The sequence below is a fragment of the Anarhichas minor genome, unplaced genomic scaffold (assembly GCF_050575085.1).
Source record: "Anarhichas minor isolate MPS153535 unplaced genomic scaffold, ASM5057508v1 ptg000021l, whole genome shotgun sequence".
In the NCBI taxonomy this organism is placed as follows: Eukaryota; Metazoa; Chordata; class Actinopteri; order Perciformes; family Anarhichadidae; genus Anarhichas; species Anarhichas minor.
In genome coordinates, this window is record NW_027466467.1 from 11,056,046 (window position 1) to 11,084,040 (window position 27,995).

At 41.3% G+C, this 27,995-nt stretch overlaps 1 protein-coding gene across 3 annotated transcripts; it reads right to left on the reverse strand.

Annotated features, from left to right (window-relative positions):
* Positions 1 to 1,944: 1,944 nt before the first annotated feature.
* Positions 1,945 to 27,765, reverse strand: mdfi (MyoD family inhibitor). Of its 3 annotated transcripts, XM_076095997.1 has the most exons (6): positions 27,650 to 27,765; positions 26,944 to 27,293; positions 25,561 to 25,762; positions 14,736 to 14,873; positions 6,937 to 7,251; positions 1,945 to 5,940 (listed from the first exon to the last, which is right to left on the reverse strand). In XM_076095997.1, the coding sequence occupies exons 3-6, from the start codon at positions 25,709 to 25,711 to the stop codon at positions 5,687 to 5,689; spliced, it is 858 nt and encodes a 285-aa protein (XP_075952112.1). In that variant the 5' UTR covers positions 25,712 to 25,762; positions 26,944 to 27,293; positions 27,650 to 27,765; the 3' UTR covers positions 1,945 to 5,686. The 3 variants fall into 3 exon arrangements, with proteins under 3 accessions (XP_075952112.1, XP_075952113.1, XP_075952111.1); XM_076095998.1 differs by lacking the exon at positions 27,650 to 27,765 and having other exon boundaries at positions 1,945 to 5,871; positions 26,944 to 27,629; XM_076095996.1 differs by lacking the exon at positions 27,650 to 27,765 and having other exon boundaries at positions 26,944 to 27,627.
* Between the last annotated feature and the right edge of the window lie 230 nt (positions 27,766 to 27,995).

The following is a 27,995-nucleotide window of genomic DNA, read 5'->3' on the forward strand; positions in this document are numbered from 1 at the left end:
CTTTGTAATTTCATGGTTAATATTCAATAGCCACTTGTCCCCTGTGCCCGCTTTGTGCATGTGAAATTTCTGAAGGGGGTGTGTATCATTTTTGATTTGTTGAGCTTGTGTATGTGTGTTTGTGCATGTGTGAATACATGAAAAAGGAAATGAGGGTCGACTACATCGCGGCTTCCTGCGAAACAGTTGCAGATGTCCAGCGATCTCCTCTGTGTCTCTACTCCCACTGAGGGGTTTGAATTGCCTCTCTGTCTAACCTGAGTCATTTGAATCGCCTCCCTCATACACACATCTTTCTCTCCTTTCTCTCTGTTTCTCTCTCTCTCTCTCTCACACACACACACACACACAAATCTACAGTACATGCAGTCACCCACACAAACATACAGTAGCTGACCTCTATACAGGCCTTTGCCTCACAGCCAAGTTCTGACACAAGAAGCAAAGGATGGGCACTTTCAAGATAAAAAGAAAATGAAAAGGGAGAAAAGATTAGGGCAGAAGAAGAAGAAAATCTCAAACTGTAAAAGTCCCCTGCATTTCTCCACATATTGATGTATTGGCCTGAACACGCATTCCTACTGAACGACTCTGGAAAGCCTTTAAAAAAACACATTAAAGGGCTCCGTTCTCTCTCTGCTCTGCTCAGAGACAGCTAATCTGGTGGGGTTATGGGGAAATCTGCAGATGCTAGAAGATGATTGCGACAGTATAATAATGGATACATAATAAAACACAGGAGGGAAAAGATGAGCAACAACATTGCAGAAAATGGGAGAAAATGACCCGATTATACTGTAGATCCACTGCTTCTACCACCACTTTATTAAACGCTGCACGTTGGCCATACATGTTATCCTAATTCTATGTTGTTTAGTTTGTTTGTATCAGTATTTCCCTGCACTACCTTATTGTCTGACGTCCCACCACAGGCCTGTAAAATGAGCTCAAATACGTCATATACACCATCCTTCAATTCCAAACGTGTTCTTTGGATAGGATTATACAGGTTATTTATCAATTTATCATTTATCGTAATAGAGTTAACTACCTACCAAGTATTTAAAGCATTTCAAATCAGCTCCACCTCAACCAGCTGTAACATTTTACATGTTAATGCATTAATAATAATGGTCCAGTAATGTAACGGTATCACCCTGGTTTTTATTTAGCAAATAATACTTTTGTACTTTTACTTCAGGGAAATTTTGAATGCAGGACTTTTACCTGTAATCAAGTATTTCCATAGTACGGTATCACTATATTTACTGAAGCAGATTATTTGAATACTTCTTCTCCATTGTAACGAACTGGTTTGTGGAAGAGCAATTCTAACCAGGAAGTAAAGACAAGTCCTGGATAGAATTTCAGTGAACAGTGAATTGAAGAATGAATATATATGCATCAGAGAGGAGTGAGACACTTCTATAGTTTAAGACATTTTACCCAAACTTAAATCAAGTGCAAAGCATATTTCATGTACGAGGGTAAAGAAAGGACAAGTAAGGAGCAGCCATGAAAACTGATCTCTCCAGCTCACCATTGGTTTTTAAACACATTTGAATTTATGCACACAGAAAACATAGAAGACGTACATGAATTTGAGAAGAAAGTTATGATGAGTGGTAATCATTTTCAGATAGAGTGTATTTGTAATGGATACATTTCTTGCCTTCTTAATAGTTATGTAAGTTTGCCAAGCAGTGCAAGTCGGAAGGTCAAATGTATAAATATAGTTTAAGCTGCATCTGGAATTTTGGTAATTCAACACTGTCCAGGTGATGTATAAGCAATTTTTAGTTGTTATTAGATTCATTTCATAGAATTGCTACGTGGACATTGTTTTAAGACGCTAGACTACAGTACAACAGGAGTATTTATATAACCATAATGTAATAAGCTTGGAGCCTATGTGAAAATGAAGAAAGAACGATACATGTAGCCTGGAGTTCACATTGTTTATTCAGTATTAAACTAAGAGATTTTAATGTGACTTCCAGCACAGCAATTGAAATTGACATAAAATGGGGATAGTGTAAACAAAATGACATTATAGTGGACTAGAGTCTAGTTACAATTCAGCTGGGCTCGGATAACGTTCAGAGTACTAGCAGAGGTGGCCAGCCCTTTAAATCAATCTCCAAATTACATCTCATAATAAGATAATCAATCCATAAAAATCAACAGTTAGAAGTTTCTGTGGTCACGGTAATTCTAACAAAAATACTGATAATACTGTGTGGACAACACTGAGAGTAAACTTGTTTTCTTCCAGTATTTCTATAAGAGCTTGACTGAGTTCAAGAGAAATATTTGGAGATTATACGATGACCTGTCTGGTACAGACACTATATCAAATCCATATCTCCAAACCATCTCCACAATCCAGAGAATGACCTAAATGTAAGAAAGTCATTCAACTGGGGATTTTCTACCTCAAGCCAGCGTTCTCCATCTCCAGACCAACCAAGCAGTGTTTTCTATCCCTCCAGACTGCCTCCATTCTCCACAAAGTGTTAGGCACTTCTGTGTATAGACATGAAGTAGTATTTAATGATCAAGTCATAAAATATTATTCCAACATCATTAAATAAAACTCAAATGATGTGTTCACTGTTTTTCAACCCAGACCATATTAAAATGTTGTTTCACGTGATTTATATTGCGTGGCACAAACTAGCGGCGGTATTGACAGACTTACACCTCTGCTACCCCTCTGACTGCTTTACAGTCCAACAGGACCTGTTGAAAGACCCAGGTGAACCTCACAGGACGGTCAGACATGTATATATGTGCTACTGCCAAAAAGAGAGTTGCAAGTCATGCTGTCTCTCACAGGTAGGTTTTTGTTCACTTTATTTCTTCAGTTACATCTGTATTAGAAAACTCAAATCAATTCAACATACCAGAAAGCAACAGACCACATAAAAGCCTGTCAGTGAGCTTTCCATTTATAAAAAAAAAATATTCATTTTGGTTTTGAAGATTGCCTCTTTGGACTGTGTTTGAGTCCAGTGAGAAGCGGCAGAATAATAATCCTGAGACTTGAACTTGAGTGAGCGTCTCATAAATGATAGGAAACATCATTTCAGTTGGGTTGAGTAAATAAACAGTGAACCAATTGTTTTAGTTGAAAGAATTAGCAGGTAGGAAACATTTGTTAATATATGTATTCATATTTCTGCTCGCCTTAACAAAGTGGTTTGCATGAAATCAAGGTGAACTGTTTATCACACCACTGCCGGCTAACAGTGGAGGCCAGTTAGCTTGTGGGCTCTGTAGCTAACTAACATTTGTAGGGGTCATTTTTCTTATTTGTAACGATTAAGTTCTGTTGTTAACAAACCAGCGTTTTGGGCAACCGTGGCTCATGGGGTAGAGAGGGTCGTCCGGTAACCGCAAGGTTGGCGGTTCGATCCTTGGCTACGACATGTCCTGTGGCGAAGTGTCCCTGAGCAAGACACTGCTCCCCGGGCGCTCCTCAGGGGCAGCCCACTGCTCCCTGTATACTAGGGATGGGTTAAATGCAGAGGACAAATGTCCCCACTGTGGGACTAATAAGGGGATTGTTCTTCTTCTTCTTTTTATTTTGGTTTCAAACTAGCAACCCCCCCAGAAATGTATCACAGTCCACCCATATTCTTTTTGTGACAAGCCTGGTCTGATGACAGAGAACGTGTCCTTCGATGAAGCAACGCTGTCAAAATCTGCACTTGGAATATGTTGTAAATCTAAACAAATGACATTGTTTTCCCGTCAATACACAACATTATAAAGTCCAGTTCTCCCTTCATAAATCTCTTTATACTGTAAAAAAAATTGCATAGTTTTCCAGGGCTCTCCAGGATTTTGTCTCAGTTTAGTTTTGAACATGTGTCAACACTTGAAACACGTCCACTCTGATATAAACTCACATAAAGAGGCATAATATCTTCTCAAGTTGCATTTGTTGTTTTCTGAGAACTTGCTTTTCCTGTTTCGGTGTTATCAGGTTAATTTACAGCCTTAGTGTATATTCATATCAACAGTGTTATAGTTCAGCCCTTAAAATAGGGTTTAATCAACCACAGCCACATAAGCAAAGCAAAGACCCTTTAAAGTAAAAGTAATTGTAGGTCTAGAAACTAAAGTCCAGTAAGAGGAAAAAACTCTTTGGTATTTCCAAGAGAAAAGGGATTGCACAAACAGTATTGGATCAGAGAGGAGAGAGATTTGTATCAAGTCATTTTAAAATGCACAACAGATCTAGGTGTCATCTCAAGAGGTATTGGGTTGGAGAAGGTATGCATCTGAGCATATGAGAGTGCGGTCCTGTTATCAAAAGCGTACCATTCACACTACGAGCATATGGATCTATCTTAGCGTAGTGTCGTGAGATTTTCACTCAAGGAATTAAATTAGATGTTGAGCAATGTCTGCTTTACAGAGAGCCCGGCGAAACCCGATAACACAGAAATGTGATTTTCACATTAGAGGAGAAATGCAAATATCTTAACTAAAATCTACAAAACAAGGATTAATAGAGATTTGGTAAAGGCGAGGAATCTACTTGAAAATTCAGGCCTTAAGCTAAGCCAAGGCCATTTGTTCACATAGCAAGGACGACAAAGAGAAATGAAACGTATTAAAAAAGAGATGATGACTTCCAATCCTCTACCAGTCCGTCACCAGCTCTGACGATTCAGACGAGGAGGAATTCACTGAATACAGCCGAAGCCCCTCAAAATAAACAATGTAAAAGTCAACAAGATGTGAAACATTAAACGAGGAGAGACTTTGATTAAGAACTCTCTCCTTTCACATGTTAAGAGTAGAGAATGTGTCCATGACAGATGCTATCAACCATTCGCTCTGATGTCCGCCACCTACAGTACTTATAGAATTGGACCCATCTTCAGGCTGATGCACGACGCTCTCATGATTTGTCTCTGAATAAGTCTGTTAAGTGAGATCATATGAACAACAGAAATTTGTGTGTAATATTGCCACAAGCCACCATTAATGTTTCCTCTACGTTGCAACAAGAACAAGCGGTGGATTCAACATCCTCCCGTAAGGGTGTGTGTGTGTGTCACAAAGGCCACTGTATGCAATCAAACTGGAAGACTTTAACCTTGCCAAGGACAGGAGGACAGACTACATTTCTACTGAGATCTGAGCATCCATTTTCCCATTATGCTGACGTTCTTATCTACAGAAACACTAAAATCCGGTTAAATGGAGCCATTCTCTCATTTGCCTTTGGAGGTCATTTTTCATGCTTGAAGAACTCCAGTCACTCAGATGGCACAAGGGGCTCCATTGTATTAATAGCTCGTTCTGTGAGGGTCCAAAGGCCCGGTCCGCACAGCCTGGCAGACACTCGTAGACCACAGCTGGAACTCACTCTGCCCCATACATCCAGCTGTGCAGCAATGGACCGACAGCAAAGACAAAGCAGGGAAGCTTCTGTCCTGTCGTTTGATCAATAAAAGAGGGACGAATTCACCAGTGACTGCTCTCAGCATCTTTTGCCTGGCAAACCTTGTAAGAAACATTGGACATATCGTGGAGCCAACTAGGCCAGCCAAGGCTGGATGAAGCACTTCTCAGCTCTGATAAGACACGGGTCAAAGTTGTTCCTGGGCTTGTGGGAGTGTGTAGCTGACATCTACTTTGCCCCCCCCTGTGGTGGTGGTTGGGGCCCTCAGGAGGAGAAGCAAAGGCTGCAGCACTCCATGCAGATCTCAAGGCAGTCTGCAGACTCACAGCAGGCATCGATGATGCCACAGTCCATGTCACAGGGTAGGTCACAGTCGCCACACTCCTCCGACGCACAGCAGCAGCAGAAGCACGAGTCGTCCCCCGCGCAGGAGCCGCAGGTGGCGCAGTCTAGGACGATGTTACACAGAGTTAGGAACTCACAAAAGAGGCAGGCCAGAATACAGTGAACACAGCAGTCTGGAGAGAGAGCGAGAGAGAGCAACAGACAGAGTGAGTTTCTTAACATGAACAATTTCTGATTATATTCTGTAACCATTTTGTATTCTAATCTGTTTTTCTTTTTCTCCTTTATGCAATATTTTCCTTCTCTATATGCTTTGGATACATACACAAATTTACATGTCATGGCAATAAAGCAAATTGAAAAAAAAAAATGTTTGTCAATGCAGTCACTGTGATAGGTCAGAAATCATGAAACATGATTAGTTTTCTTCAGTGTCAGGCCAGAGTGTAAGGACGTCCAGTCCTGATGGCATTTAATAGGGAGTAAAACATTTCTGGTGGTAATAAGCCTGTTATCTTTACCTCTCAGCTCCACCACAGAACCACCCTCTTCTTTGTTGAGCTCTCAGTATTAGTCACGTAGAAGACATGCCAGTCGGCACTTTTAAGTATTAGTGAAAAGAAAAGGTGGCCCCTTTCACCATATAACAGTTACCTTGAGTTGTAAATGATAACTTTCAACTATTTGCAGCCATGAATCTAGCCTACTTACTTTCAAAGATAAAAAAAGTTTATACAACCACTCAAGCCATGACAAGAGGTGGATGAACGAACATGCATTCCAAAGCAGGAATGGTTGAAGGAATGGCAAGGTTAACATATTTAGATTTTTTCCATCCTGATGAATTTCTCTTTTGTTTTTTGATTCATATTTTTTTCAGTTGGCATTTACAGTTCGTAAAGATTCATAAATATAATGTTGAGAGGGTTAAAATACACTCTTCAACTGAACCATAAGTTGCTGCTTTTGCAATATGTCCATCATATGGACATATGTCCATGCTAATTACATTTCTTTTTCTTCTTTGAATTACAAATAAATAAATCATTTTTTATCTCTATCCTGATCCTCTGACGAGACATGTGGAATAAAACTTTAATGTTGAACCATGCCACCTATCCCTGCCTCTCCTGCTGCCTCCAGCCCCTCCGTCGGTTTCTGCATCTCACCGTCCTGTGATTCTGTGGGAAGCTGAGAGTTGTTGCTCTTGGAGCTGCTCTTGCTTCTCTTGCTGCTCTGGGAGGTGATGGAGGGGTTGGACCGCAATTTCTTGGTGTGTTTGGGTCCCGCTGAAGAGGACGAGGAGGTGGATGAGTCGCCTCTCGGGAGGGAACCGAGCTTAGGATGCTCACGAGGGCCTCCGTTCCTGACCCCGTTGGACTGGAGGGTGTGCGTGTGAGGCGTGTGGGTGTGCTTGTGATGCGTACAGGGCTGTGTCCGACATGGCTGGGTATGGCTGGGCGTGGATCTGGCTGCTGGTTGAGCTGGAGAGGGACAAAAGGACATCCATTTACAATAAGCTGTGGACAATAAGCATTTTCAAAATTAATACAAATAAATTCAGTTTATATATATATATACAGTATATACACTGAAAGCACTGTTGGTTGCTTTAATAAGAAATCCCCTTTCAAAAGCAATTTCAATTTACATGGCTGACAAAACCTGCAGTCCTCTTTTTGTGAAAAAAATGAATTCTGAAGTTCAGCTGAAGCCAAAATGAAGCCTCAGCCGTCTGAGTGAGTCAAATCAAATAGGTATCATCCAAAGTGAATGTCTTCCTACTACCAAAGCCCTTCCTGAGCGCAGTGTAGGGACAGACTGAAAGACGGTCACTATGGAAGATATCTGCTTGATTTGTCGAAATCAGACTGCAGATGTTAGCTTTGGCTGCACTATGGAACACATCTTTACACAGAAATAGTGGACTGTGGATTTTACCGATTTCGCCTGTATGGACAGGAGGAACAATTACAGTGAACAACAGTAGTGTCAACGTCCATTTAAGCATGTGAGCATTGTTGTAAGTGCTTGAGCGGGCTTGCCAACATGTGTGGATAATGCAGCGCATCACTGTACAGCTCTGAGGCAGGGCCGAGGCCCCCCCTCAGTGTGTGTGCGTGCAGACTTGTGCTGATGCAGCGTCATCCACAGGGAGGCTCTGGGAAACTGAGTTCAATTATAAAGCCCACCCCAAAGGCAATAGCTCTTGGAAGAGCTCTGTATTTACTGAACTGACCACTGCTCTATACTTGTCTAGACTCTTGCGTAACTATAAAGATACAACGGGACAAAAAAAACGCAATCAATGAAATGAGTGTAAGAGAGGAAGACAGAAATGCTTGTCTAGGGAAGAGCTCATCATTTCAATACCTGGGTTTTTGGAAGAATGCAGTTTTGATACGACATATATAGTATCTACAAACACAAACCCCTGAGAGCATGCACAGTTTTTAATCTTGGCTCAATATACCACTTGGTATATTTGACCTCTAATCGAGTACTATTCAGCAAGACAGATGGAGGCAGAAAAGCACACCTTCGCTGCCAAACAAAACACACACCTTGAAAAGAAGAATAAAATGGACGCCTGGTTTATATATATTATTGTAGTATTTAATACCACCCTAACATATTTTCTTGACTTGAAAGCATCTGGTGTCAAGAGGTGTGGTGAGAATTAACAGGGCAGGGGAGAGCACAACAGAGTGGTCCTGAGCTCTGGCTATGAAACACGACTGGCAATAAAAGAGTCCGTTCGATAACCACTCGGAGACAGATAACCCATCCAGGCCTGTTTTGATTGGCCCGATAGCCGTGGTCACACAACCAATCCAGTGTTATTAAAGATTCTTTCATTCAGTGTTTTCTAACGTTGCTCCAGATGTTTGGCAGGCTGCAGGGCCAGTGTGTGCGTGCGTGTTCATGTGCATTAGTGTGTAATGCTTTCTCCTCTAAAGTATGTCAAAAGTCAATACCTAATGCTCTCCTGTGTTATGTCTCCCTCCCTTTCTCTTTTACTAACTTCATCTCCTCCTTTTCTGTCTCTCTGTCTTATTGCTCTCTTTTAGCCTTTTGCACAATACTGTATTTTAACAGTCTGAGCTGGCCAGGATATAGGTCGGAAGAGAAGAAGGGGATTAGAGAGAGGGGAGGGAAACTGTGCACAATTTCTTAGTATTCCCTCTAGGTCTGTATTGTCCAGGGGATTGTGAGTGGTTGAGAAATTCATACTTCTTGTGAGTTTGTGGTGTGTGTGTGTGTGTGTGTGTGTGTGCGTGCGTGAGTGTATGAACACAGTACATAGGCGGATCTGGCAGGCAAACAGACAGACAGACAGAGAGAGACGGGGAGTCAGGACTGTCTCCAAACAGAGCTTGAGGTTCGGCCCACTCACACACAAATATATGCATGCAAGGACACGTGCGGACACACACTCATGCACATGCACACACACTGAAAAAACACAAGGTCCCTTTGTCTGAGATCAAGAAAGCAGGCTAAGGGAGAAAGATTGAGTGAGAAAGAGAGAGAAAGCAAAGTTGAAGAAATGGGTTGCTGCTTGTGCATATTTGGACCAGGAGGAAGCATGGGTGTGACTCACAAACGCAATGATTCAGCAGTGGGAGCTAGTTAAAAATAACAGCAAATAAAGAGCCAAATGACTGTGTGATTAACATGATGAGACTGGGAAACCGCAGAGCGTGCATGTGTGACGCTAACCAGCAGCGTTGGCCACTGGGGGTGCTGCGACCTCTAAGGTGTGTGTATGTACATGGAGGTCTGTGCAGATGTGTTGAGCTGGTGAGCGAGCCTGAATGAGTCACCATCAGTTGAATGCAACAGCGCACACATCCTCATTCACACACCCTCCAGACCTCTTCTTTCTCTCCTTTGCGTCTCTCAGATACCCTGTACTTACACACCTCCCTCCCAGACCAGAGATCTGTCTGTCTGTCTGTCTCTCTCTCTCTTATCCTCTGCTGGAATGAGTCACCAGAATGACTATGAACTCTGTCTCTATTCCAGCTGCTTTATCCTACCGTCTCCTCTGGTGCAGTTTGTCTGCCTATGTAGGTCAAAGTGTTAAAATGTCTATGACTATGAGATCAGTCAAAAAAAAAAAGCAGAAACATCAAATTTGTACTTAATCAGCAAAGAACACAGAGAAAAAGGATTGATGGTGCAATCATCCACAAATCTAAAACTTTACAAAAATGCACATACAGGCTTTTATTGCTTTTTTGCCTTATTAAGCACAACAGAGGCAAAGTATCTGGCTGTTCAATCAAATATTTCCTACTCACTCTCAACACTGAAGCAAATTCAGATTTTCTGCAGTGTAATTGTTTAGTCACTGAGGATATATGCCATTAATGATGACGTAGGCTTGGCTTGATTGGCGTAGTTTCACAATATTTGCATATTTCAAAATCCTCTTACCATTTTAAAGTGCCTTGAAAACATGTTGTCAGCCCGGTCTCCCAGAAACCTCTCACCCACTGACTCCCTTCTGGGAGAGCAGCGTTGTTTTTATTTGTGGGCCAAAAGTGTCAACTACTAAAACAGTGAGAATGGGAAAATGATACGTTGCTGCTGTATAATGTTATTTAAAACCATTTTCAATTCGATTTTCCCACATTTTTGGCTGCTACATGTATACAGCGCTCCAACCAACACTACAGCGTTAATGAGGTTTGTTTAGTTGAACTCACTATATTGAAAAAGTAGTATGAGCGCAGAGTTCAGTCAGATGTACTAGACTGACACTTCAAAATTAGGTGTGAGCAAGACAAAATTGTGACTCACAATATCCCATCATCCAAATGAAGACTACAACGTTTTAGAGAGTATACAACATTTATAATGTCCACGTGATCTTAATGAACTACAGTCGTCAGTGGTGCTGCTACGTTTACTGTATGTGTTTGTGTTATTTGTGCTGCCAGGTTAAAGATACCAAAGCCTGCAAAAAAATCCCACACCTTATCTGTAATGAGCAGTTCATACTGACAGAACATACAATACGATGCGCATATGGTGCATTACAATAAGCAAGCTTTATGCAACCCATACAACTAAAGACAGAGGTACAATAGGCAGATCTGATTTCATTGTGAGCGTAACATTGAGCATGTTACAATCGGCTGTTTTGGCCCCTGAGGATGTACTAGAGAGCTGTACTTCTAGCAAAGTGGAGAGACAAAGTCCAAACGTTAAGTATTTGAGGACATTTTGAACCCAATCGATCCTCATAATTGCAAACAACCCGACACTAAAACTAACTGAATTAACCTTTAAATGGAAGGTGTATAAACCACAAAGTGATAGCATAATATGCACATTACATTCCCCTGTAAAGTGTTTACATACAATAGCCTAAATATGATTAAACCAGCTCAGAATTCAAAGGGTCGACGTTTCCTGATGTGTTAGTCTTTGCACGTTTGCGGAATATATCGCAGAAAAAACACAGCTGTGCATGGGCATTAGTCTTTTGTTTTGAAAGTACATTCCTTTGTTTCTGTGTTTGCATGAAAACATGAAATATGACATTAGCCGATGCAGAACAACAACGGGCCCAATACCCAGAAATTCTGGAAGAAAACTTTTTTCTTGTGGTTTTTAGACATTCAGAAACACTATCTATTCCCTTTAACCCAGCGGTTGGAAAAGCACCTAAATTCCCCTTTTGTTGCAACATCTGACTCACTTCCGTGAACTTCTCCTTAAAAATTAATGGAAAAAGTGTGCAAATATTTCAAGAAGAGGGTTCGGCCTATATGTTGAATAAAAGAGGAAATAAACAGCGGATTTGCGAGAACAACACAGCATCACTAATCTTTGACCTGAGACATCAACCAACCACCTCATTCACAATTGACCCCAGAAATGGAAAACAGTTTCAGCACAGTGACTGGTCTCTAATTAAAGGCGATATCACAGTCCTGTTCGATTTTCCACCAACAACACACTGCACACTCCTCCCCTTTCACGACAAGATAATAACAAACAGCATTCCGCTTGCACACGCTGAATAAAGGACTGTCTTCTCTCTGGTCCATGTTAAGATCTCATTTAGTGAGGATATTTCAAATTGAAGTGCAAGTGTCATAAATGCTACTGTGATCTTGTCAGTGATGAATTACATGCTTCATTGGTTTCTTGTGAGTCCAAAAGCGTGTGAGCGGTTAAACATCTGTGAACATGTGTGACTGTGACGTCAAAGACGACAGTGGATTCATGACATCACTGTCAGGGAGTGTGTGTGTGTGTGTGTTTGACTCAGGTCATAACACACGCACTCACATCTGTTAACACCTCTCCGTGCACATTGTTCTCAGACAGCTTGTCACAGGCCCAGGGCCAGACACATACTATAGCTCTGATGTCATCACTGCGAGACAGAGAATGAGGCGATTTTCTGTTTTTGCTTCTGTTTCCTCACCCTCTCACTCGCACACACACATGCACATGTGTCACGCAGACACCCATGACCTCACCACAGACTTGCATCACAGCTATTTTGTAACATCTTCACGCAGATCATCAAGCCAGGGGAACAGATTGATGATTGATTGATTGGTTGCTGATGACACCAGAACATATGTAAACTGCATTCAGACTGATAGTGGCTTGTGAGATTCACAGAAGACACAAAAAGGCAGAGACAAACATATAACTATGGAGACGAGCAGGGATATGCTGCATATTCACCTGAGAAAGTTTAGAACTTTCACTGTTTACTTCATGGTTCAAGTCCTGTGAACGCATGTGTGATTGTGTAAGTTGTAGAAGGAGGACGCTGTGGATGAAGGGAGGAGGCACATGAAGGCAAATGGAAAGCCAGTGAGGACTGGTGTTCATGGCGGTACATTTTGTCCAAGCCTGCTGTAGTTGCATAACCGTCTCTGCACAGCACATGGAGCTGGTGGGTTTCATAGGTTTTATTGGGATGTAAAATAAGGCAGGGAGAGAACGGCAGACAGAAAATCAAATTTCAGCTTGGGCCTGAAGAGTAGACAAACACAGCATACAGAACAGGTAGAGGAACAAACACAGACAGAGACAGCGTACACTCACACACCTACTCAAAACACACTGAATTCACCTACTTATTCATTTCCTGACTGAACTGCTGGTTATTCAGTTACTGCAAACTAGCTATTACCATGGGGCAGGTTTGTGTGTTTGTGAATGTCACCCATGGCAGGGCCTGGAGTCCAGGAAAAAAAGCTTGTAGTTTTATAACATTTGCTCAGATTACAGGTTACTCAACTCTCTTCTCAACGCTCTTTTCCTCCTGTCATTCACTTACACTACCGCTCCTTTTCTGTGAATGACAGGAAGGGCACATTTAGACCACTGTATGGCATGGAGATTTTCTTAACAGTGGCCAAGCTCCAGACAACTTAGCTAAAGGTTTGTGGGTGTTTATTATTGCAAAGCTCGGTCATCTAAGTGAATAAATGACATAGTAGAACCAGTTCGAAAATTAGGTTGAGATTCTACTCATTTCAAACTGGAATGAAAGCAAGGAAAATATATGTGGTGGGATAAAGACATAGCGTACTTGCGTAACCTTTGGCTTTGCTACAGAGAGTTGGAGCAACTGCACGTCAAAGAGAGTGAAAGAGAGTCTCTCTGGCTGAAACATAACCATGGGACTAGTAATATGAGGGAGTGAAATGGGTGGTGGCGGTTAGTGATATGACTCTGGAAGGAGAACTTCCAGGTGTTGTGACGGTCCTCGCCAGCAAATTAGGGTGGAGTGTAATGACTGGACAGCTGGGGATTTTTGGAAGTAGTTTAGACTTGGACAGCTGAATGTAAATAAAACACACACAATTTGAGACAGCAATTTTCTTACTTCAATACAACAGCCAACTACAGTAGCAATTTCTTAAAGCAATTGGAAAAGTTTTTGGAGAGGATTGGTCAGGAAACAGCATCACAGATGAAAGAATAGAGCGCACAACTTCTGGTTTCTGTCACAGAAGAAAGAAAAACTCAATAAAACTCACATCGACATTTTTAATAATGCAAATGACAAAAAAACTCAGCCCCAAAAAAACATCCTTAAATGTATGTTGTGTGGTTTAGTTCATATGTCTAGACAGGGATTGTAATTGTTTTACAGAATGATGTAATAGTGATGTTTGTTTAACATATTAGTTTAAAGCAACCTTTAACAAACGCCATTTCCAATAAGACTGTCGTGGGTTAAACATGAAAAGAGTTGAGTGGTGAGCTATTCGAATAAACGGAGAGGGACGAATTGCAGGGACGTATTTTTTCAGGCATTCTTTCCATTATCTTTATAATTTCTCCTTCATTTTATTCATATACAGTAGAGAGGTGACAGAAAATGAGGAGTGAGAGGTATGGATGACGTGTGACAACGGTCCCCGATTTGACTAGAATCAAGGATGTTGTGATAACTTGGTTGCCATCTTAAACCTCTAGGCCTCAGAGAAAAATGACACTAGTAACATGAATGTGGGTGGATATCATGGATAAGGAATGGCTGTGCTCGAAAAATAAGATTTTTATGAGAAGCACGTGCTGTACTCATCTACCGTTTCTTAGAATATAGATGGAAAAAGATGCCCAATGAACCCTAAATAAGTAAATTCCACAGTGCCAGCCAGACAGAGAACACAATGCAGAATAAAGAGCAAAAGAGGAGGAAATATGTTTCATTTCAAGTTTGAATATTTGGGTGCTTGTGTTCAGAAATCAGAAACCTAACCTAGTTAGCTGACAATGTAAATGTTTCTCTCTGTGTGTATGATTACCTGACCTTTCTTCAGGGTGTACAAATGTATTTGTTTAAGGTCAGGACAATGTGACTCATCAGACCAGTGATCGGTAATGGAAACAAAACTCTTACCAGCTTCGCCAAGTGTGTGTCTCCATATGTGTGTGTGTGTGTGTGTGTGTGTGTGCGAGGGTGCTATTTACTCACATGTGATGCTCTTGCTGGGTGTTGTAAGCTCAGAGTGTGAGAGGATTCTGCTCCACTTGTCTCCATCATCGCCTTGCAACCTTTCTGGGGTGCCATTCAACCTCAATATGAGGGGCTCAGTATAGGTGTGGGCCACATCTAAAAAAACACAACACAATTACATATACAATTAAAAAACAGTTTTCCGTAAGACCACAAAGTTTGTTTTTAAGGTTTTGGGGATCAGGTGTTCCTGAGTGAGTAGCTGCTTTCCTTGATGATATTATCAGGTACCAGCAGCAAGCTGTTTTCCCACTTGTAGTAAACCTGTCTGCTCCCATGTCATTTCCCATCCACTAGCACTTAATTAATTTAAACAGAGTGGTTCTGCTGACTTCAACAAAGCAGAAGATTTTGTCTGTATGTGTGCGCTCCGTCCTGAACTCGCATCTGGAAGCAGTTAAATCCAACCCCTTGGGACTGTTTAGGGGTCTATGTGTATGCTTGTGAAAGCTGAAATCTGTGTGGGTGTGGCGATGACTGAGAGTGGATGTATGTGTGTTCAAAATGAACACATGAGAGAACGTATACATAATATACATACAGTAAATACATGTCTGGGTGTGTAATGTGTTCACCGGTACAATGCAGAGCTCTAATGAAGCTGTTATTATGCACACATGTACATACATACATACATACATACACACTACACAGAGGCCTTCAAAGCAGGGCAGGCTTGGGCCTCTGAGAGGTGCAGATTCATTCCTGGGCAAATGGGAGCCAGCTGGGTTTGATAAACACACACACACACACACACACACAAACCAAACCGCGTCCTGTGCGTGGGCTCAACACTTCCCGGCTATGTTTATTTACTCTATCTACTCTCGCTCACTTCTCTATCTGTCCTCTCTTTCCTGTCCCCTGCCTCTCGCACTCTTCGCCTCCAGTTCAGGTTCTCTATTCACTCTTACAAATAAATTCCTTCACATATTTGGCATAACTCCAGAGATTAATTCCCACTTTTACAGCTAAATACAGCTGTATAATGTCTATGCAAAGGTAGCTCAGCTGTAGACAGAGTGCTTTGTGTGAAGTGAAAGAAAAGAGGCAAAACTTAAAAACGAAAAAGTGATTTCTGGGAATGAGATGAGTAGTTGATAGTATCCAGTTATCTGGTTCTGGTATAGTGTTTGTCCAAACATAACCACTGTACAGTATCCATCATATGGATTGAAACACTTTGCTTTACTTATTTAGTCTTTAGTACCATCAAGGTAAGCTGATCATCAGCTGATCTCAGAATGCTCTCAGATCTCAAAAAGCTGTCATCCGTTTTTATTAAACGGATGACAGCTGTATGTTTTGTTCACTTATTGTCACAACGACTTACTACCAGTAAGTTACGTCAGACTAAGTCAATGACGCTGATATAGTGAAGCCTCGCCACATGTTTCCAGTGAATTCCCTTATACAGTAGTGGTTTGTGTGCTGCGTGTATTGTGTGTCTGTAGCACACAGAAGGACAGAGACATTGAACAATGAACTCCATTATGTTCAATTTTGAATAATTAATAGATGATAGATTCCAATATGGCAACAATTCTGTTTTGGCAAACAAGACGTGCTGCTCCATTTTTTTCTGGAACTGTTAATATGCACTGTTAATATTAATGTTTGTAATGTCGTATATTGTTGAAGCAGTGAACCCAGAACCAAAACAGGATGAGGCTATAAACCCCCTTGGCCTGTCTGAAGCAACACTATCTTTATTTTCTTAGAAAACAAAGTATATCAAAGCCACTGGTATGAATCACTTGGTTATGTAAGGTGGTCTAACGTCGATGAAGAGGAACAGTGTTTTGAGCATTGGAGGATTTGTGTTTGCCTTTACTTCCATGAGTTTATGAGTTTGTGTGTGTGTGTGTGTGTGTATCTATTAGCGGGCATTTTTGTGTGTAATGGGATCTCTGTGCGTGTGAAGTTGGAGGAGACGTAACAGGGCCTGAAGGGATGGGAAGTGCTTCCTGCTCTTCCGTTCTATTAGATGATGGTACACAAACCACAAACACATACCTGTACACACACACATACACACACATACACATATAAATGTACTTATACTCCAATGTTACCTTCCTACATGTAGTACCAGCTCTCTCCACAAACACACACACACACACACACATGCTTGTCTCTTGCACGTGGAAGCCATTCCTAAGGTCCATGTTGTATCCATTAGTCTCAATCAGCCAGCTTCAGATATGAAAGCCACTAGTGAGAACGTTTGCCCTCAACGCTGCCAAATGTCTATTTTAGAGATGTGCGTGAGTAGTATAGGTTGTGCATGTCACTGGCAAGCAGTGTACATGTCTGTCTATCACACATCCATTCACCCATCCGTCATTATTTTACTTTTTTTGTAATTACTTTGGATAACACTTAAAAAAGGTTTCAAAGAAGATGTATGCAAAAAAGACAATATTTGTAATATGCCAAAGGCCCAGCAAGCCAGCCAGCCATACCTTTAGTCATGTATTTTTGATTTTCTGTTTAAATATTCCTAAAATCGGTTATCAATTAGCTCATTAGTTACCTATAAACGTCCATTGTTCTATGCAGCTGGTATCCATTTATCAAAATATTGAGGATGGATCATAAAAAAGTTATATTTCACAATATGTTGGCGGGCAACAATTGACATTAATGACAGAAGACAGTTGGCAGGTTTTTGAAAATATCAAGATCAGAAATATCAAACAAAAAGCGCTTTCGGTGGCATTTAACGGTTGTACTCATCTGCTTTCCCATGTTGTTTTCGTCCCATTCCGTGGAAGCTGCTTTTGGGGGCAATTATGTCATTATCAAAGCCACACGAGAGCCCAGCGTAAGCAAACTACAGGAAAGAAAAGGATGGTCTTCTTCAGTGTAAGGTTCATGACTACACAACTAACCATTTTACGAAGAATACATCATGACTACATCTGAGAAACACATATTTAGCTACGCTAGCACACAGTTGTGCAAACTCCTTGGAAGTGTGACAAAAGTCTGTATCGCTGCCCTTGTTGGAAAAGTACATGTAAAGAATATGCAAAAAATACATATTCTACACCAAGTATCTCAACATCTGTTTCACACCTGCACATGCTTACTGCGTATGTGTTCAATCATCATCAGCTGAAGCACTTCTTCAGTACAGTAGTCTGTTATGTATTCTCATTTATACTCTTGCTGCCAATGGAGCACGATGGGTTAAAAGTATGTCGATCTTGTGATTCAAGAGCGTTCCCTCTGTAAACGTTCAAAACCACGATTGTTGGAGCTAAGCACATCCCCACCAACCCCCTTGTGCCATCCAAGCAGGCCTTTAACCAATTGTATGTTGGCATCAGCATCAAACCACCAAACCGCTCAACCTCAGAGCCATTTTTTAGATCTGAGAAAGATGAGCCTCTAATTCAAATCAGACCAGAGCAATCAAGAGTCGCCGAGGAGATCTGGCCGTGTGTTTACACGTGTGGGTGAGTATGTGTATTTGTTTTTGGATGCTTGGCTGTGTGCCTGTGTGTGTGTGTGTGTGTGTGTGTGTGTGTATGTGTATGTGTGTGTCATGTACGTGCATGTTCATGTGTGTTTATAATTTGGTGTATGTACACGTGTCAGTTGGCCTGAAGGGGTGATCCAGAGGAATTTCGCTAAACAACTAAACAAAAACAAATGGATCACAAAGGGCAATGGTTACCATAAACACACACACACACACACACACACACATGCACACACAGATCCAGGCTATGTGAGCTGGCAAAGGATGTGACATATCCTGGATCACCTGAAGGAGAGCACAACCTGCTGTTCCTCTGGGTTTGATCTCTGAAAGGTGGGTGCTCAGCTCAGTTTACCTGCTGCCTTTTAAACTACCTCAACCCTGTCTCTACAACTTCACTAGTACTTTCTCAGAGGCACAAACTTCTAATGTGCAGAGTAAAGGAGGTCTCTCAGTTGAGTATATCCCTTTGGCAAAGACATACAGTACATACGCCCCCCCCCCCCCCCCCCCCCAGCAAACCAGCATCCAGAATGTGAGTTTTACAGTGAAACTTTCATTATGCAGCTGGAATGTTAAGCTGCGACTCTGTTTAATGTTGTCAAGATGTCAATATCTGTGTGCAGCGTTTGATCATACGAATTGAAACTAAACTAACAATTTGGAAATTGATTAATTATGAGTCACTTACTGGTTCTTGATACTGAAATGTGAGCATTAGCGGCTTAACGCTGTGATTGTGATGGGCATTATACGATACACTGAGATAAAAATATTAGATAAATTCAATATTAAAATAATATCATCAAATATATGCTATATTTAATATATAAGCAGCATGTGAAATATACAGTAGACTCACTATACAATAGCAAAACAATACTATGAAGTATAGATAATGGAATACAATACTATGATAAAGCATATCATATTAAATTATAAAAGCACAATCGCAATCTAAAATAGTATTGTTATTATCAAAATATGTTTAAAACTCTTGAAATGGCACTAAAACATACATCAATAACTTTATCATTTATTTTGTTAGGAAACAAATATTTTCATTGCATCACAGATAGGACAGGCATCTTTTTTCTTTTAGGGAAAAGCAACCAAACAATCTTAAATAAGGTAATCATAAATCATAAGGTCCCTCTGCATGAATAAAGGATTGTGAGTCTTTTCTTTTTTACATAATTCCTGCTGTTTTTATTTTATAATCATCCTCTTTTTTTCACTTCTCCATTAGCGAGCTAGACCGCTTTTTCAATTCATTAATAGACTAAATAATCAATCAATTTATTGTAAAAACAATTCGTCCGGTCGATAATAGAAATGATCATTACAGTTGCAGCCCTCCTTAAAGTGCATTATTCAGGCACACACATACATAAATGGGTGGACACCCTGCTGACTCATCGCTAAAAACACAAAGATAGAGATAGAGAACAAATATAAAAACTAAAGAAGAGGCAATTGTTTAGCTGCAATCCAGCCAAAGGTGCAAACACACACACACACACACATCCATTGCACAGAGGGGCTGTGAGAGTGCAGCGCTGGAATATGTCCCAATTCAGAGATTATAGCTGCTGAGAGAATCAAGCCCTGTAAGCTCATTAACGACAAAAACTGTCTACTGTTGAACTGTGGGAATTAAATTGTGTTACTTTGTCTCTGAGAATCCTCTGGTTCCTTAGAAAATATGCTATACTGCTGCGTTCAACACAAGAAGCCTGAAACACAGACACCGTCATCAGATCTACAAACACACACTGTGCGGTGCAAACAGCTTATCCATCATAAACAGTAGAGGATAAACAGAACTCTTTCAAAGTGTTTGTACCCTGCTCTAACGCACACAATGGCAAGCCGATATTATAGGCAGACATTGAGTTATTGCAGATGCAAATATACATTAATATATTGTTAATACTGACTTGTATTATTCTAATTCATCAATATCAGCTTAAACAACAGTATCGCTCAGGCTACATAACCCCTCTTCTTCAACTTTAGACGTGACACTGGAAGAGACAACAACCACACCCTTGAAGTGGTAACCATCTAATCTGTCACTGTAGCAGTATCTGTACAGTAACAGGCCCCTGGCTCAAGTATCTCAACAAGACAGACAGTTTGCTGGCTATTTAGTACTCTCACATCATGCTGACACTAACTGTCAACAGCATATGACATGGGTTAGGAGGATTTGGGATGTCTGCCTCAAGCGAGGAGGTGGTGAGAGAGAGAGAGAGAGAGAGAGAGAGAGAGAGAGAGAGAGAGAACGCCACCAAAGCAGCAGCAGCAGCAACAGTTTATCAAATGTTTGCGAGGTGGTGAAGGAAAAAAAAGCATGCTCATTTTCGTAGTTCAAATATGCTGTAAAAAAATGCCTCAAACTGCTCCCAGTTTATTTCTATCTCTGTGAGAAACCAAATTAGACACAAGCCTCAACAAACCTCAGGGACTAAAGAGGGACAAGGAGGCAAATCTGCACGCTGGAATTCAGAGAGAGATAAAATAAACTGTGATGTCGAGAGTGAATTGTATCATTTTTATTATAGACACTATAAGAGAGCGCCGGTATAACTCAGGATAAAGAGACAGCAGCAAGAAGCACCAGAGATCATATTGCCAAACAAATCTTCATTTTCTGTCTTATAACTGTCAACAAGCTCCAAATAAAACTTTAACCTCCTATAGTTTCAGACACTAATAATAATGCAGGGCATAGTTAGAACCATAGTTTTAGTGCAGAGGTATTCAATTAAAATTCAGCGAGGTCCAGTTCAAGATAGTTTCCTCATGCAAAGGTTCGGAACATCACAATAACGTCTAATTTGTGCTATGATTTAGTCCCATATATATTGAAGTAGCCAACAGTTGTATTAACGTCTGTATGTAGTCAACAACTGACTGTCAAATCAAATAAATAATGTTCAATTGAATAATATCTAAACAATATTTATTATTACAGATTTCAAATTGAACTGTATTAACTATAAATTATAAATACAATAATAATAAATAAATGTTCTTCTCTCATTTCAAGTCAAATAAGAGCTGGATAAAAAAAACAATACACAACAGAGAAAGCTTTTGAAAAATGTGGCTCTTAAAATAAAGTACTGAACTGAATTGTCCTGCAGCTTTAATTTCAGTTTATTCAGGTTTGAAGTGATGTCAATCAAAAGAGCCACGATATTATATTCTTATCTTCTAAACACAGAAGATTGTGTGCAGGGACTCAGTGAATTAATGTATTGGGATTCTGATCATATGGCTCTTAGGTTTATTTTCCTGGGCCTTCATTTCGGATGTGAGTGGGTACGTTTGCTCAAAATATTTGTGCTCAGTCTCGTAGAGGCGCTTCACATTGCCGCTTTTGATAATCGCCACGGTCTCTGAACATGAGACTCACTGGTTTTAAACTGGTTGTGGGAATACTAAACATAAAAGAGTCTGGACGCTTATCAGAATACACATATTTGATTGGCCGAGTAGCATGACGTGAGATGGTTTACAACGCATATAATTGGTCGGTGCCTTTCCTTGACTGCTGATCGAGGTCCGTAAAGGCTAGAAAAGCTGCGACAGTTAAAATAGAAGCACTCCACGAAAAATGGCATATTTCTCAATTATATTGGTTATAACTTCATGGTCCAGATACAACGGCATCTGGGGCATCTTTCAAATTGCAGTATGAAAACAAACAAAAAACTGCTCAGCCCTAATACAGAGAGTGACAGCAAGAAAGATAAAACAGAGACAAAAACAGGGAAGTGGGGGGGAAAAAGACAGGAAGAGAAAAAATAGAGTGAGAGAGATAGTGATGAAAGAGAACAAGGGACTCAGGATGTGGTGGTACAGTAAGAGGCTCCTATATAAACAGACAGCCTCATTGCATCTTCATGCCTGAGTGAGAGCAACACTCACAACAGCGAGAGGCATCTATCAACACGCACACACCACTGCTCAATGGCCTTGTAACGACTGAGCAGAGCTTAATTGATTTACAGCAGAAAAGACTGCGATCCAAATATGAGGTGACAAGAGGGCTAAAACTCTCACCGAACTCATCTGGTGCATTGTGATTTGGTCATACTTGAACTATGGCCTCAAACACTGAGCACAGAATGAATCAACACAACAGGGTCACTATTTGTTGCCTCCAACTGCATTTGATTGTACAGATGTTCATAGTGTTAGCTCATAGTATGTGACAGGCAAGCATCTACTGTATACACAACGCTCTGTGTGGCTAAAGCATCAATTAAGAGAGCTGGGCACGGCGTGGCAGAGATCATGCCAATTTGTCCCAGTGGCAAAACGTGATACTGCAACAAAAGTCTACCACCGCACAGAAAGCATTTCCCCCAAAGCAGACATTATAAAAAAAAGAGGACTGTGAAACTTAAGAGTGGACACCTTTAGCTGCACACAAGGACAATTCTTTGAATTATCTGTATTCTTAAACCTTAAATGGGTTATATATTTAAAACCTTCTCAAAGCGTAGGAGAGCCACTTTTTGAGCATGGCGTTTTAGGCGTTTTGTAGTCTTGAACAAGCCGTCAGGAACTAACACCACACACATTTCAGATTTGTTCACATAGATCTGGTTCAGCAGATTGGAAAAAGTTGACCAATCAAGCAACCAGGATTAAGAATGGGCATCTTCCTTCATAGCTAGCTAGCTACTAAGCGACATACATGGGAAAATAGGAACAGAAATATGACAACAGGTGTGGATGACATTTACACAGATGTCCGTGTTTATGTTAGTCAACATACAGAAATAACTCTTATATTTTCTTATTTTTTTGAAAAATCTGAAAAACATCAAGTTTTTACAGCTCAAGCAACTGCCATACATGTCAATGAAAAATGCTGTTGGTGGGACATATATGTCACTTGCTATTGATTATTTTGGGTAAAACAGGTTAAAAAAACACTGTTGCACATTTGTCCTGGACTTTACAATGAGGAAGTAAACCAGGAAGAAGAAGAAAAATGTTCTGGTGTGTGTGCTGGCTAAGCAGCTTTGATTGGAATAAAGGAGTGCCATCTTGGAGCCTGTTATCCCTTTCTAATAAGGCATCCATCAGCGAAAATGGGCAAAAAGATTCAAGCCACAGTTAGATCTATATATGAGCCTGTTGTGTTGTTCCAAAGCCCGGCACTCTGCAGAGGGATGGGTGGGTGGGGGGTGAAGCAGAGTGCTGAAAGCAGGGCCTTGTTGCCCTCAGTGGTAGCCTGACCAATCTTCTCCTCCCCACCCTGGCTCACCCACCTACCGTCAGCATACACACAAACACTCACACACACGAATTATACCAGTCAGCCAGACAAGCCGTCTAACTTTGGTGGGGGGAAGCCACAGTTGTACTTTGTGTGTTGGCTTCCCGAGGAGCAAGCACAGGTAGAGTCAGCACAGCCACGGGAACATGTTCAGGCACAAGCCTACAGTTTAATAACTGTGACAGTCTTCGCAGAGGTATCATCATTAAATCTGATGCTGTAGTTACACTCATCGTGGTGAACCACAGCGTGGCGGGGAACAGAGATGTGTGGATTCTATGCTTTTGCACATTCAACACAGTAATCAAAATAGATTGGGTTGAGACTTGTCTTTAAAAAACAAACAAACAAAAAGTACCTCCAAATCAACCATTGGAGGTTTTGGTGGCAGGATCATGTGGAAACAAGCCACTTAAATATCTGCACACTTTCATAACACACCTTCCTCCAATCACCCCACAGGGCAGGGGTATTCACTTCAAATTCAACGAGGTCCAGTTAGAGAGAATTTCCTCATGCAAAGGTCCGGAACATCACAATAATGTCTAACTTGAGCTATGAGTTAGTCCCATATATATTGAAGAAGCCAACAGTTGTATTAATGTCTGTATGTAGTCAACAACTGACATTTCAAATAAAGAAAGTTCAATTGAATAATATCCAAACAATATCTATTGTCAGATTGAACTGGATGAATGATAAATAATACATAATCTAATAATAACTAAATGTTTATTTAAGTAAGGACTGGATTAAAAAAATTAAATACATAACAGAAAGCTTTATAAAAAACGTACTTAATTGTAGAAAAATGAACTGAACTGAATTATCTTTGCCCTGCAGCTTTAAACTCAGTTCATTCAGGGTGAACTGATGTTAATCAAAAAAGCTACGATATTATGTTCCTCCCCTCTTGCAGTAAAGGCTAGAAAAGCTGCGCCGGTTAAAATAAAGGGGGTTCCGTCAAAATGTAATAATTCTCAATTATCTATCGGTTTTAGGTCTGGGTCCATATACAACGGTGTTTGGGTCCGGACCCGGACCGCGGTCCACCTATCAGTGACCCCGGCCATAGTCCATGGTGTATTTTTCTCACTGAATGTTGAGGAAACTTGACTCATTTTGGCTTATCCTCGATGAGTCATTCAGGCATAATACTGCCCTGAGTTGGTCCATGTTCCCTCGTTCCCGCCTCAGTGTCAACCCTTACCATAACCAATCACACAAAGGGGAAGGGTCATGGGGTCATTCCCCAATTCCCAGGAGTCTCATTGGGGCCTTTTAAGCGTTCCACAGCGCTGAATTGGTCCTGACCCCTCAGATCATCCAAGGCGGTATGTCCCCCACACAGACCGATCACCTCAGTACACAACTGTTTTTATCCGTCAGTGAGAAGGCCTCTGACTTCATGAGTCACCATGACATCCACCAAAAACACACAATGATTTTTGGGGGGTTCAGTGGGAGTCACTGGAACTCAGCTTCTGAGTATTAGTAATTATCGGCGTGTAAAGCTTTAAACATAACAATGACTCAAGACTATTCCACGGTGGAAAACTAACATCAACCTATACACACTTTCACAAAGGTGAATAAACTGTTCTTTTCTTTTTGGGGGTAAGAAGGTCTCCTATAGCTTGTAAAGAAAGGAACATATCTTCCATCCAGCAACTCACTCATATACTGGCCAACCTTCTACTATAATGAGCTTTACATACATGAAAGAGCAGAGAGGGGTCTCCTCTCTCAGAACAAATCTGCCAGCTGCTCTTTTTCATAATAAATGGCTTAATCTCTTTCTAACTATTTTCTGAGGCAGTCACGCTTATACAAAGACACACCAAAAAACAACAAAGTAGGTTTAATGGAACTTTGTAGTACAAACATTAGCCTATTCAAGGCTTTTTCAGACCCATCACATAACTACATACACACCAGAGTTGGAAGAGCAGTTTGTGTAGGTCTGTGTGTTTTTGCAACCTCTTCCTTACCTGGACTAGGACAGGGCTCTGGGATCGGGCAGCTGTTTTCTCTCTCTTCTGTCGGGGTTGCGTGTGACTTGGGTTGTGGAGCTGGTAGACTGGGGTCCCCCTCATCAGGTGGCTCTGGGGAGATGGCAGGGGCACTCCTCTCCTCATCCATGGGCGTAGGCCTGGCTCTTATGGAAGGAGGTGGCGGGGCCAAGGAGTGAGCCTAAAGCAGAGAGAGGACATGGCCAAAAATATTATTACATTGATGTCATCATGGGTCATGCGAAAGACTTCTCGTTATCTTTTTAAATCGAGCAACAAGCCAACATGCCTTGCTTAAGAGAAAAAGGTGTAATCAGGCACAACTTGAACCAGCATGAACCGCTTCCAGCTATAGAATCACTAAAGGAGGCTGCTCTCATGAAACAGTGGTATAACAACGGATGTGCCTAATTATAGCCTACTTTTAATTAAAAGTGTTTAAACTCTTATGTTGTGCAAATAATAGCAATATGGGTAGTATGTATAGCTAGGCAATATATAACTAATAACATCAGATACAAAGACAAGAGTAACAAATTATAAGTAAAAGCACAAATATATCATTTAAATTATTTATTTTTTATCTTCTTTTGGGCCCCAGACTTAGTTCTTACTAAATGGTTGCTAAGCGACATATAGGCTTAGCTTCCTGTAATGAGGTCACGTGGGTTTCATCTGATACTTCAGATAGGAGACATGCAGAACCAAGCACCCGGGAGGTTCTATTCTCATCATTAACACGGGACTAATTGAGTGTGTCACGTGCCAACGTGTGTTTGGCGCGCGCCAACCCTGCCAGGGAAGCTCAGCTGGCCAGCTGTTTGCGCGCTCCCGTGGTTTTTGCTCCGCACTCGCTGCCCCCAAAACATTTTTAAGCTGAGTTTTTGCGAAAGTGCTTGATGAAGCGAAGTTTAACGAGTTCATACAAATGTATTCACCCCTAAATAACTACAGTGAGCTGAGTCTTATACTTTTGACGAGGTGAAAAAGTGTAAAGAAATGTCGGGGAAAGAGAAACAGACATTGCACCGCACACACAAACAGTGCCAAACTTCTAGCTGAAATGTGCATTACGTGTACACGTTTAAAATAGTTTTGTCTACCTTTCAAGAGAAATGTATGCTGCAATTAAAAGTACAATTTGTATATGGGCTACTAAATGTTACTGCAGGCTAATTAACGGGCGTATTCTGTTTACCTTCATTGCATGTCTGCGCCCTGTTTCCCTAAACGAGTCCCTGCATGCTCAGACCGAGCTCCAGCTGCAGTGAGCCAGATCATTTTTCTGCCTAGATTGTGCAGAATAAGTCGCTTTCATCTACAACTACACCACCACACAACAACAAAAAAAGAACTTCTTACCTTCTCTCTGGCTGGGAAACGGTGCAGCCAAACCTTCGGCTAATTCATTCTCTGACCGCTCCAGGTGGACTTCTCGCCCTCGGAGACCCTTTCTGTCCTCTCTATCCCTCCACTATTGTCACCCTACACGACCACCAAATCTCTCTTCGGCTCATGTAGGTGCCCAGAGCGCCCGATTCAATGCATATTTCTCCAGCGAAGATAGTTCTCTCTCCGCCTCCAAAGTGTCTCTCTCCGGCTCGCCCCGTCCTCCAGCAGACCAGATGTTGGGACGTTTGTGCGTCTCTGCAGGCAGCTCGCTGACTGCTCTTTGTCTGCACTGCAGGTTTTCCTCACTTTCTATTGTGTTTCTGCAAACAAAGTCCAAATAGGCTACACCACCGTCCCAAACTTCTTACTCTGAGCAGTGAACTACCCGTCCTGTGTAGGCTACTCGGTCTCTCCTCTCCCTTCACTCGCGCTATACTTTGCCTCAGACTTCTGTGCTGCTGCTATTGGACAGGGAACTACAGTCAGCAGTGATTGTGCTTCCTCCAGGCTACAAACTAGTTGGGCTGAACTATACTGTCATATAATTACCCCCTTAACCCGAACCAGGCACAGCACTAACACAGGGCAGCTTTCATCAAGAATTACGAGCTCAGGAACCATATGTTTTGCCATTAATAATAGAGAAGAGAACAATGTCACATTTGTATTTACTCACTCAAAATCACTTAGATTGTAGCATTTCTGTGGTGCTCAGTTATAGTCACAATATACAGTGTTGTGTCGAATGTCTCCACCTAAACTGTAACCACCAAGGGAGGCGCTGACACCGGCCGCCGGCATAAATAATGCGGTTGTTAATGGCCACAACCACTTGGGGGGGGGGGCGTTCTTTTATGTGTGTGCGTGTGTGTGTGTGTGTGTGTGTGTGATGTGGCTAAAAGATACGGGATCATTTCATGGTCAGTTAACCGTGCATGTTCGTTATCGCTGGAAGCTAGAATAAAAAAAAAACTAGAACTTCCTAGCTTTCTAAATCACATAAATGCACCATGACCCGAAAC